Source organism: Cervus elaphus, chromosome 16 (assembly GCF_910594005.1).
Source record: "Cervus elaphus chromosome 16, mCerEla1.1, whole genome shotgun sequence".
Taxonomy (NCBI): Eukaryota; Metazoa; Chordata; class Mammalia; order Artiodactyla; family Cervidae; genus Cervus; species Cervus elaphus.
In genome coordinates this window covers 2,227,788-2,240,381 of record NC_057830.1, presented here as the reverse complement: position 1 = coordinate 2,240,381, position 12,594 = coordinate 2,227,788, and the positions used below count along the sequence as shown (strand labels likewise).

The 12,594-nt window shown below is 53.1% G+C and overlaps 1 protein-coding gene across 5 annotated transcripts in view; it reads left to right on the top strand.

Annotated features, from left to right (window-relative positions):
• Window positions 1–10,692, top strand: part of GSN (gelsolin) — a 56,844-nt gene extending 46,152 nt beyond the window's left edge. For all 5 annotated transcript variants that reach the window (XM_043927922.1, XM_043927921.1, XM_043927923.1 and 2 more), the window contains 8 exons: window positions 1,733–1,866; window positions 3,895–3,985; window positions 5,070–5,240; window positions 5,868–6,042; window positions 7,506–7,630; window positions 7,862–7,939; window positions 9,636–9,696; window positions 10,283–10,692. In XM_043927922.1, coding sequence (XP_043783857.1) covers window positions 1,733–1,866; window positions 3,895–3,985; window positions 5,070–5,240; window positions 5,868–6,042; window positions 7,506–7,630; window positions 7,862–7,939; window positions 9,636–9,696; window positions 10,283–10,452 — 1,005 coding nt within the window. In that variant the 3' untranslated portion in view covers window positions 10,453–10,692. The remainder of the gene's footprint in view (window positions 1–1,732; window positions 1,867–3,894; window positions 3,986–5,069; window positions 5,241–5,867; window positions 6,043–7,505; window positions 7,631–7,861; window positions 7,940–9,635; window positions 9,697–10,282) is intronic.
• Window positions 10,693–12,594: the final 1,902 nt, after the last annotated feature.

Here is a 12,594-nt window from a genome sequence, read left to right as displayed (position 1 = left end):
GTGAAGAGTGCATAGTCTGGGAGGGGAGGTGGCCACAGCTGGTTGCTGAGACCTGTGTGGCCAGTGGAAGATGGGAGGTGCATGGGGACTCTGGGAACGCAGGAAGGGCAGTGGAGGTGGGTGGTTGGGGCAGTCTTCGTAGAGATGGGGACCCTTGGGTGGGGCCTCAGAGTATGAGCAGGAGTTTGCTGCCAGAGTGAGAGTGGGTATTTGGGCAGGGGGCTGTCCTGGAAGCCTGGTGTTGATGGTATCCTCAGGGAAGGGCCTTAAATTCCTTGTCCAAAGGTGTGGCCTTGATTCTGTATCAACCATTAGGTGCTAGTGAGGGGTTTTTTTTTAAAGGCAGAAATGTGACAGGCTCAGTTCTGTGCTTCCAGAACTCGCTGTGAAAATGAGTTAGAGGCAGGAGAATGAGAGTAGAGACCTCATGAGGAGGTCGTTGCAGTGGTTTAGGGAAGAGGAGATGGCCTTGAGACCAAGAAGTTCACAGTGAAGATGGAGAGGTGGGGAGTGGAGTTCAGAGATGTTTAGGAGGTAGAATTAACTTCAAACATTGATTCCATCCTACATAATAGAAATGGCAAAAATGTTCATTTTTATTTATTACTGATTTTGTCATTGGTTCATTAGTTAAGTGGAAGAGGAGCGTGCAATGAAAATGATCCAGGCTAGGGCAATGTGGGAACAGCCCTGGCAGCTCAGCTGTGTGGTCTTGGCCAAGTTACTTAACCTTTTTGAAACTGACTTTCCTCATCTGTGAAATGAAGCTTAAGTTAAGTGTTTAGTCCCTGGACTGTAGCCCACCTGGCCCCTCTGTCCATGGGCAAGGATACTGGAGTGAGTTGCCATTCCCTTTTCCAGGGGAGCTTCCCGACCCAGAGGTTGAACGCAGGTCTCCTGCATCACAGGGAGATGTTTTTATCGTCTGAGCCACCAGGGAAGCCCCTGGTGAAATGAGGCTTGGTCCGGCTCCATCACCGTCAGGAGTTTTCAAGATTTAAAGGTTCTTTTTGCCAGGACTCTCGGTACCACCAGGTGGCGCTGCAGGGCTTCGTGACCACGGACAACCGTGTTCCCGGAGCTCTGCAAAGAGCTCTGCCCGCAGGAGTCATTCCGAGGTCACTCAGTGACGACCCTGCCCTGGCAGGTGATATCTAAAATCCAGACAACCTGCTGATACAGCCAGTGGCAGCATTAGTCATCATCGTCATAATTATTAAGAGTAGCCGCCACCTGCAGAGCCATCATCCCGTGCCAAGCACTGTGCTAGACTCATTTGATCCTTACAACATCCCTTATTATTCCCATTTTCCAGATCAGGAAACTGAGGCTCATAGACAGTAAGCAAGTTGTCCAGGGGTGCACAGCCTGCGGAGGGGTACAGCCTGGCTTGGCTCCAGGTTGTGTATTGACTGGAACCTGGGCCTGTGTTGCTCTGTGTAACACGCACCAAAAGCATTTTCTAAACCCCCCATGCAGCTACCCGTCCCCGTGCTGCTCTCCATGAGGAGGAAGTACGGGGGGAGCAGGGGTGCACCGTCAGGATCTGGAACAGAAGACCTGGGTTTGAATCTTAGTGGCTCCGTGATTCCAGCAAGTTATTTAACTTCAGGCTGAGTCCGAGGGCAATCCTGCGGTGTAACCGCTACCCAGCACCTGCTGGTTTCTCGGCTGGTCTGAGTTGGGGGCTGGGAATGCCGTCCGGTCTCTAAGCCCAGCTTTGCTCTGGTAGATCTGGAGAATTGAAGGTTCCAACAAAGTGCCTGTGGACCCCGCCACGTACGGACAGTTCTACGGCGGCGACAGCTACATCATTCTGTACAACTACCGCCACGGCGGCCGTCAGGGACAGATCATCTACAACTGGTGAGGGTCTGGGGTCCTGTGCTTGGGGGGAGCCGGGGGCACACGCTGGGAGCATGGCCACGGCGGGGGCAGTGGGCAGGGCTGAGGGAAGCCCGCAGGTGTGTGAACCTGAACCAGGACAGCCCCGCTCCCCTGGGAAAGGCTTTTGTCCCCGGGGCAGGACCGCTTGTCTTACTTCTCAAATTGTAAACTCTTCTCATAAAAGCATCGCATGTCCATTGTAGGACAGACGTGGGGACTAGGGAGAAACGAACAGAAAATCTCTCCCTCAATTCCACTCTAAGTTCTGTTTATCCTCTGATGTTTTCTAACTAAAAATTATTTTTAATTCTTTAAAGAGAGATGATAAATTCATGACTTAAGGATCAAGACAGATTAAAAACACATGCATGGAGAAATCCTGTCCCTGTCCTGTCCCTTTTCCACCTTGCTCTAAAATCCTCACTCCTCTGTGGATGCCTGCTTCCATTAGTTTCTTGTATATCCTTCCAGTAATCATGCAGATAGAAGCAAATCTGACCCTGTATTCCTAGTTCTTCTCCCTTCCTTATGCAAGAGACGGCACGCCGTGTATATTGTCCTGCACTTTGCCTCTTTTTCCCTCACTTAACACGTCCTGGAGCTCAGACTATGTCAGTCCATAAGGAGCTTCCTTACTCTCTTTTTTTTTTTACAGCCACGTAATACTCCACTGTGTGGCTCTCCTGTAGTTTATTTAACAAATTCCCTGCTGATGCATATTCGCTTTGATTCCAGACTCCTACTATTACAAGCACTGCTATGATTAGTTGGCTTAAACAAACATCATTTTGGATGCATAGAGAAGTATCTTTAGAGTGAGTTCCCAGAAGTCGGAGCTGGCTCTGACAGTGAATGCGCTGGTCATTTTGACAGATAGCACCCAGTTTCTCTAGATGAACTTTGTGCCGTTTGCGTTTTCACCAGTGACAAATGAGAGTATCTGTTTCTTCGTGGTCTCACTGGTGGACTGTGTTACCACACTTTCGCTGTTTGTCAGCTTTAGGGTTGATAAAATGATGTCTCAGTATATTTTTCAGTTCGTTTCTCTTACTATGCAATCTCCAACTTTTTATTTATTTTTTTTTTAATTTTTTTTTTTTTAATCTCCAACTTTTTAAAGGTTGACTGATGGGTTTCTTCTTTTTTAAACTTTTCGTTTTGAAATGACTTGCTGGAAAGTTGCAAAAATGGTGCAGACAGTTTCCATATACCTGTTACACAGTTCCCTCTATGGTCACCTCTTACTTAACCATAGTTCAGTTTTCAAAACTGGGAAATTAACATTGTTGCAAGACCATTTACTCCTCTTGAATTTTACCAGTTCTCCCACTAATGTCCTTTTTCTGGTCTAGGATCTAACCCAGGGTCTCACACAGTATTTAGTCATCACGTCTCCTCAGTGGCGTTTAATCATCATGTGACAGTTCTCAGTCTTTTAACTTGTGACAGTTCCTCAGTCTTCACTCTTCTTTCCCAGTTTCGATGCTGTGGAAGAGCATTTGTCTTACTCAGTAGGTTGCCTCTCAGTTTGACAACCTCAGACTTTTAAAAGCGGCTTGAAAGAAATGTTTCTGGACTCGGTATTAATAATACACACATGGTACAAAATTCACGAGAAGGCTTTTAAAACATTTTCTTTGAGCAACACGTTGATCTGTTAGATTGCTTATGCAGATAACACAGGTTAGTTATGGGAAAGTTAGACAGCGGAGGAAGAGGTGAGGCAGAAAGCCCCTCACCGTGCATCTCCCGGTGGGGCAGCTTTAGGACGAGGAAGTCCACTGGTTGTGGTCAGATCTCTGAAAGAAGACGAGACGCTGGGCTGGGGTGTGTGGTGTGTTGGTTTGGGTCCTGGCTCTGGTTCCTTTTCAAACAAACCTCTTTTCCTGTCTATATGTCAGTTTCATTACCTGTAATCTGGAGATTCGCGGGTTTCTCAGGCCCAGGGTGACAGAGGGGCCCCGGCCTCTGTGCAAGACGAGGTGCTGAGGTTCACTTCCCTTCCAGGCAGGGTGCCCAGTCCACCCAGGATGAGGTTGCCGCCTCGGCCATCCTGACTGCTCAGCTGGACGAGGAGCTGGGAGGGACTCCCGTGCAGGTGAGCCCAGCCCGCTGCCCCTCGGGGCCGCGCCCTGGCCCTGCCCATCTGCTCACTCATCTGACCGTCCCTCATCCCACCCATCCGTCCTTTTGATGAACATTTATGCAGGACGCGGACGGTGCGTCTGCAACTGTGAACACGGATAGATCCTCCCCCGGGCCCCCAGCCCCGCCCTGCCCTGAACCGCTGTGATGTGGTTTATTACAGTCTAGTGGTGCGAGAAAGAGGTTCATCAGACATGCAGGCAGAGGATGTATAATCACACGTGGCCTGAACTCTCAGCATCAGGGTGGAGCTGGGGTCTGAGCTCTGACCCAGCAGTGACGGCTCTTGCTGGGAAGGGACCACGAACCACCCCCCACCACCCAACCCACTTGTGAGGTGATCTAGATTTAGGCAGCATGGATCACGGCTGGAATGCGAAGTGACCCGGGCTCACGGGGCAGGCACAGATGGGACCTCCTCTCCTCCTCTCAGACCTCCTGGTCCCCTCTTCCCGCCGCCTCTCAGACCTCCTGGTCCCCTCTTCCCGCTGCCTCTCAGACCTCCTGGTCCCCTCTTCCCGCTGCCTCTCAGACCTCCTGGTCCCCTCTCCCTGCCGCCGAGCCCTTGACTGCAGGCTGCACTGGCTCTGCGGGAGGGCTCTCCGCAGACCTGGAAGGCTCGTTTCCCACCACTCTGCAGCTTTCTTGGCCGAGGCTGACATCGCTGTCCGGGAAGAATGTCCACGAACCATCCCTGGGCTTCCATTTAAGGGAATATTTGCAAACATGGGCTCTCTGGGTTCTTGGACTAGACCCAGCCTCAGCCAGGCCAGGCCTTGTGGGAGGGGCAAGGCCGAAGCAGTGCCCGGGGGACCTCAGCCAGCAGGGCTGCCTCCAGCCTTCCTGCACCTCCTGTTCCCCAGCCAGCCCCTGCGTGATGTAGGGTCACGCCGCCCTCCACACACAGACGCAAGCGTGACGGGCTCGTGTGGGGTGAGCCTGGGCCGCGCCAGCTGCTCTGAGCTGAGCCCAGCATGTGCGCACAGGACGATGCTCCCACCCCCCTTTCCTGACCTGCTCTCCCGTCTCCCCCTCAGAGCCGTGTGGTCCAAGGCAAGGAGCCCGCTCACCTCATGAGCCTGTTTGGTGGGAAACCCATGATTATCTACAGGGGAGGCACCTCCCGCGAGGGTGGGCAGACGGCGCCCGCCAGTACCCGCCTCTTCCAGGTCCGGGCCAGCAGCTCCGGAGCCACCCGCGCCGTGGAGGTAATGCCCCGGACCCCGGGCCCCCGCAGGACTGGCAGCTCGGAAACCTCCCAGGCCTGATGGGCAGGCCTCTGGGCACAGGGTCGGGTGGGGTTGGCCGAGGGGCTAAAAAGCAGCTTTTTGTACCTCCCTGCCCGGCAGGATTGTGTGTCTTAGATTTCTCCTTGTTTCGAGAATGCCCAGTGTCTCTTGCATACCTTCTGTGATGGGCAAGTCACTACCTAACAGATACTCCAGTCTTCACAATCTGGATGTTGTTCTTGATTCCATTCCAATTGGCTGCTATCCCTTTTATGGTGGAAGGTGCAGAACCTGAACCCAATCCTACTGAGCAGCCTAGAGGACAATGGGATTATCACCTCCTTTGTTCTAGGTGCTCAACTTCTGTTAATGCATCCCAGATTTCTAGAATCTCCTTGGCTAAGCACAGTGCATTCGTGGCTCATGGGAGTCAGCTAAGTGCCTCAGTGTCCAGAGTCCTTGTCCTCAGCTCTGATGGGGTACACGCTCCGTCCTCCGAGTCTGCCCTTAAGAACTGGTCTTGCTGCAGCGTCTCCTGGGCTGCGAGGAGGGGCTGAAAAGTTTTTACCTGTTTCCTGGTTGATTAACTGAGCACTACCCTCCCAGGTGATGCCCAAGGCTGGCGCGCTGAATTCCAACGATGCCTTTGTCCTGAAAACCCCCTCGGCCGCCTACCTGTGGGTGGGTGCGGGAGCCAGCGAGGCAGAGAAGACCGGGGCCCAGGAGCTGCTCAGGGTGCTTCGGGCCCAGCCCGTGCAGGTGGCGGAAGGCAGCGAGCCAGGTAGGAGCGAGGGGTGGAGGGGCGGCTGCTGTCTGGGGGTGGAGCTGTTGGGCTCCCGGCCTCCTGTCTGCTCGGGCTTTCGTCATCCTCCTCCTGCCTCAGCACTTGTTCCCTAACGTGCGTTCATTAAAGTGGGTGAGATGAAAAGGGGGCTTCCCTTGTGGCTCAGACAGTGAGGAATCCACCTGAAATGCGGGAGACCTGGGTTTGATCCCCCGGTCAGGAAGATGCCCTGGAGAAGGGCATGGCAACCCACTCCAGTATTCTTGCCTGGAGAATCCCATGGAGAGAGGAGCCTGGCGGGCCACAGTCCATGGGGTCGCAAAGAGTCGGACACGACTAACACGTACACACAAGATGAAAATGAGAATGTGGTCAGTGAGAGGGAGGCATCTGGGAGTTAGAGAAAGGAGAGCTCAGTGTGGGCTGGGGAAGCCGGGGAAGGCAGCTGCAGGGGGGCTCACTTGTGGGAAGCCTGGAAAGATTGTAGGCGGCAGCTTCAGCCTCATGGGGGCTGTGGTCTGTCGGAACCTTGAGGGTCTTCATGGACAGAAATGCCACAGGCTGGCCTTGTTTCCACACCATGGGGCAGGAACGCTTCCGTTACGCTAACCCTAGATCTTTCCCTCCTTACTTCTAAGCCCTCTCTCTCTTGCTTGATGCTAAGCAGGGATGGGGAAGAACAGTTTGGTCTAGAGTCACATAATCCACTGAAAAATGTCTGAAAGAATGGACATGTTCTGTATCTGCTAGGTCTGATTTGGTGGCCACTAGTCACATGTTTATGGGCTTCCCTTGGTGGCCCAGTGGTAAAGAATTCGCCTGCCAATGCAGGAGACTCAGGTTCGATCCCTGGGTCGGGAAGATCCCCGGGAGAAGGAAATGGCAACCCACTCCGGTATTCTTGCCTGGAGAATTCCACGGACAGAGGAGCCTGGTCGTTAGTCCATGGGGTTGGAAAAGAGTCAGACACGACTTGGTGACTAAACCACCACCAGTCACATGCTTAAGTTAACATACATTTAAATGTGACTGGTGGGAAAATGCATTTAAATATAAGTAGCACATGTGGCTAGAGCAGGTATAGTGGGAAGAACATAGGCAATTGGAGCCAGATAAGGCGGCTTTTCTTCGGCCCAGCTGTGTGACGCTGGGTGAGCTGCTTGCCCTCTGAGCCTCGGCTGCCTCGTTGCTGAGCGGGGATAATCACCCCGCCCCACAGGGCTGTCGTCCGTGTCTGACCCGGCTCCGTTTCTGCCGCCAAGTCTGCCCTCCCTGGGCCTCTGTTGCATCACCGTCGAGTCCCGAGGCCCTCCCTTCTTTGTCACGCTGGGATTTTACGATGCCGGGTGGCGGTTGAGAGCACTTGGCTTGCGCAGGCAGTGTCTGTCCCAGAGTCTAAGGGGGTGTGCGGGAGGCGGGAGGTGGTGTCAGCTGGTGACTGGCGTGGCCTCCCCTCGCAGACAGCTTCTGGGAGGCCCTGGGTGGGAAGGCCGCCTACCGCACGTCCCCACGGCTGAAGGACAAGAAGATGGACGCCCACCCGCCGCGCCTCTTCGCCTGCTCCAACAAGATCGGGCGTTTCGTGGTGAGTCCCCGAGGAGGCCTAAGGTCGCTCCCTCTGCTCACCCCTTGGGAGGTGTTTTCCGGGGGGCAAGCTGAGGCATCCACAGCAGGGGCAGGGAGAGACCTTCTGATGACCTAGGACAGACCCCTCACAGGCTGGAGCCAGCTCAGCAGCTCCCCACGGAGGGCAGAGAGAGCTGAGGGAAGGCGGCTTACAGGTGGGCTGTCATTAACCCCTTCCATCCCTTCCTAGATCGAAGAGGTCCCCGGCGAGCTCATGCAGGAAGACTTGGCCACCGATGACGTCATGCTCCTGGACACCTGGGACCAGGTAACGGACGGCCCCGTGAATAACTTCCCTCTCTGAGCTCCATGTCCTTACCTGCAGCATGGGTGCGATGGTGCCTACCTTGCATAATCCCCGCAGATGAGAGGCAGATAGAATCCCCTTGCCAACAGCAAAGCACCTTAGAAAGGCAAATCAGATGACCAGCATTCTTCCCCAGGCCTTGGGGGAACATGAGCTCTTACTTTGAACCTGTTGGTAAAGAAAGTTGGGCTTTGGTTCACATCTCATGCAGGCGTAATCTCTCACCTAGAAGGAGACATTCCCCTGTCCCCAAGGGCCTTGCATCCTCGTGGGGGATGGCAGTCATTAGCCCTTCCTAGCAAGCTGTCTCCTCTCTGAGTTGTCAGGGTTAGAGGTAGCTGCCGTGCAGGTGCAAGACTGCCCTCCATCTGCCCGGCTTCTTCTTGGGCTCCCTGGTTGGAAGATCAATACCAAAGGGTTTGCAGTTTAGCCATTCAGCTGCTGGCAGCTTTGTCCCATTGGCACCTTACTCTGCTTGTTCATCTGTTCATGCCCTCAGTCAACACGTATGAAGCATCACTGTCTTCCAGGCAGAATGCTGGGTTGCTGGGAGTCCTGTGATGAACAGAATAGACACCATACATAGCTGGTGTGGAGGGGCTGGTGTAGCAGGGCACACAGCTGTCCATAAGTAAGGGCGAGAAGGTCTGCGTTCTGTTGTCTGATACCATCTTATGAATGGGGCCTCTGGTGGCTCAGATGGTGAAGAGTCCACCTGCAATGCAGGAGACTTGGGTTCAGTCCCTGGGTTGGGACAATCCCTTGGAAAAGGGAATGACCACCCACTCCAGTATTCTTGCTTGGAGAATCCCATGGACAGAGGAGCTTGTCGGGCTACAGTCTATAGGGTTGCAAAGAGACACGACTGAGTGATGAACACTTTGACATTTTATGAATGATAGGCATTCTTTAAAATATTTTAGATACACATCAGAATAGATGACAGGTAAAAATCAGCTGAATTGATTTTTTGGTGTAGTAAAGCTCATCCTAAGACTCAAGACGGTGGTCGTGGTGATGATTTATTTCTCTTCCAAGCCTTAGACCCCTGTTGGCTCAGACACCCAGCAGACTCTCAGGGCTTACTGGGTGGATGAATAAACCAGTGAGCACATGTTCGTCTGCACATTCGTTGAATAAGTAGATGCCCCAAAATGGATCATTCGTGAACTTCTAGAGCAGGGTCTCTGTCTGATGGCTGTCCGCGCTTGGTGGTCGATGTTAGTGACTGGAGCAGGCTAGGGTGGGGGCCGTGGACGTGCGGGGGAGTCTGAGGCAGGTGGAATTTCTCATCATAGCGGCAGCTGCTGCTCGACTGCATCCGCCTGCGAGCGGTCGTTGTTGCCAGAGCCTCCCTGTTCTCAAGGGGAACTGTGGTCTGGATGGAATGTAATCAGCTAGTAACTCCATTTGTCCAAAGAGACACGGCAGACCGCCTCCCAGGGAGGCGCAAAGGTCACCAGCTCACTGTGTCTGTTCCCTGCCCTCTAGTCACAGTCCAAGGGCTTTGTGGTTGGGGCGGGGGTGGCTTTGTGGTTGGGGCGGGGGGGTGTCCGGCCCACACCTGGAACCTCCTCCTCTTCCTCCAACAGCGAGCTGGGTCAGCACCCCTCGTGTGGCTTCATCTCACACCTTTCCTTTCCCACCTCTCCTCCAGGTCTTTGTCTGGGTTGGTAAGGATTCTCAAGAAGAGGAAAAGACAGAAGCCTTGACCTCTGGTGAGGACCCATGCATGCCTGCGGGTCTGTTTCAGGCTGTGGGGTGGGAGCAGATTCTGTGTGCGGGTCTGGGAGTTCGTGACAGCGGGGTGGGGACTTCCTCCCCCACGGCCAGCTCCTGGTGAGCCCTCTCTGGATGGAGAGAGAACAGCTCAGTTCCTGCAGAAGCCGTAGGTCACACCAAGAGGAAGAGGCAGATAGAAGCTGCTTCGGGTTCCCAGGATGCCCAGGGAATAACCGCATCGGGATTTAGATGCGGGAGAGCAGATCTCTGGTAGCTGAGTAGAGTCTGATTTGGGCGCTGGAAATCCAAAAGCTGGTTTCTTTAATACCTTCCAGTAGGGGATGCTAGAGAAAAAGGAGGCACGCTCTGTGAAGCTGGAGGTTAAACTGTGACCCCTGGCCCTTCCTGTGTTTCTGGGTGGGGCAGTGAAGTCACGTGGTTGTCCTTGCCTTTAAGGGATGGTGTTGTCCAGGGGAGGGGTTGGGTGTTAGGGGCAGTGGGACCGAAACCCTCTTAGGCATGGAACCTCTCTCCTTGGTGACGGAGACACTGAGGATTCTTCTCCTGCCCGTGTGTCTGCAGCTAAGCGGTACATCGAGACGGACCCAGCTAATCGTGATCGGCGGACCCCCATCACCGTGGTGAAGCAGGGCTTCGAGCCTCCCTCGTTCGTGGGCTGGTTCCTCGGCTGGGATGACAGCTACTGGTCTGTGGATCCCTTGGACAGGGCGCTTGCTGAGCTGGCTGCCTGAGGAAGGCAGTCCCACCCATCACTGTTCAGTGCCTTTCAGAACTGTCCACCCTTCAAGGAGACCTTACAGTGAGCAGGGTCAGCCTGCTGTGTGTGTGGTTGGTTTTTTTCTTTTTCCTTTTTTTTTTTTAAATGTAGCCAAAAACAGCCCTGCAAAAAAATTCAGGGTCCTTGCAGAATTGTCTCAAGTGTCTGTGCTTTTGGAAACTGAATCCAATAAAAAGCTTTCTGAAGTGTGTAACCTGCTGTGGCTCAGTTTATCCTGAGAAGTGTCCTCCTCTCTGTTCTGAGAAGGGTCCATGGGGTGGGGGTGGGCACTGTGCCTGCCACCCAGTGAGTGAGCATTCCACCCGCATATACATCTGATCCTCCAAGAAGCAGAGGCCAAGATGAGATGGAATGGGCAGAGAATGGACTAGGGGAAGAGTGCTTGTATGGAAGGAGATTAAGAGGCAACCAGGGAAGGCTGGAGAGCCTTCAGACATGCCAGCCTGACCCCATGTGAAGCAGGGAGGAAGAGGGGTTGGGTGGACGCATCTTAGACCGCCGTGCAGTCCAGGAGGCTTCTGCATGGCTTCTGGGGAGTCCTGAGCCAAAGCAAAAAAAGAAAAAAAAATGTAATGGCATAGTCCCATTTTTGTTGTTAATTTATCATTTTGATCATGTGCAAACGTACAATTCAGTAACGTTAGATACACTGCCAGTGTTGTGGACCTGTCCCCACCATCTCCACCCAAACCTTTTTCATAATCCCCAACTTAGATTTACACCCTGTGCCCGTGAAACAAGAACTCCTTCCCCCTTCCTACTTCCCATCTGCCCCTGGTAACCTTTATTCCACTTTCTGTCTCCATGAATTTGCCGGTTCTAGGTACCTCGTAGACGTGGAATCATGCATTTCTCTTCTGTCTGGCTTATTTCACTTAGCTTGATGTTTTCAAGATTCATACATTTTACAGCCCATAAAGTAATTGCATTCCTTTTTGTGACTGAATACTGTTCCACTGTGTGTGTATGTATACCATTTCGTTTATCCGTTCATCCATTGATGGACACTCAGATCCTTTCCACCTTTTGGCTGCTGTGTATAATGCTACTGGGGGTCTTCCCTGGTAGTCCAGTGGTTAAGAATCCATCTTCAATGCAGGGGACGCAGGTTCAATCCCTGGTCAGGGATGCCGCAGGGCAACTAAGATCCAGTGTGCCGCAACTGAGAGTTGATGCAGTCAAATAAATAGATATTTTTTAAAAAAACAGTGCTACTCTGAACATTGGTGTACAAGTATTTTGATTTCAGAATGTTCTGGAGCCCATCAGCCAATAGAGGTGTTGAAAGTCTCCCAGGAGCGGATGAAGTGTGTCTAATCCCCCACTTTGGTCAGTCGTTGGGAGGCATGGCCTTGGAGCACTGGGGGCAAGGAGTTCAAGGCCAGTAGCGGGATCATAGAGTCACTTACATTCCCGGGGGTAGGAAGCGGGCAGGATGCCCTGCCCTGGAGCATCTGTCTGACTCTTCCTCGTTTCCCCTGCTTGCCACGAGAGTTTCTGCTGACAGGAGGTACGCCCGATGCTCTCGAAGTTTGTGGCACGGGTTAGGGCTTTTGTGCCCCTTTTGGTCCCCCAGACCCTGACTCTTGGCTCACGCTCAGCTTGTCACAACGTCCTGTTAGGCAGTTAAGAGTAGGAAACAGGAGTCCAGAATGGCGGTGGCTAAAAGACAAGGAAGGGAAAAGCCAGTGAAAATAGCACAAAGGAAGGTCCAGGCCCGGAGTGAGGACCCCATGTATAACAAACAGCACTCCCACCTAGCCCCGTTTACATGGGGCAGGCCCAGGGGGAGGGAAAACGTGTAAAAAGAGGAGCCAAAGGCCCGGGGTCGTGCACGCATTCTCTCTTCTCTTCGCATCTTTTGGGTCGGCACGCCCTCAGGCCATGAGGATGTCTTTTCCTTTATTTTCTCAGTAAGGCTGAGCTGTAACACGGCGCTGCAACACGGTCCGAGAGCTGTGACTCGCTGAGGGCTTCAGCGTCCGTCGCTTCAGATTTTTGTTGTGATGAGATTACACCCTCCCCTGACAGTCCCTACTGATATCCATGAACTTGTGTCTCTAAACCTTTTCTCCATGGAGATCCCAGATCAGTC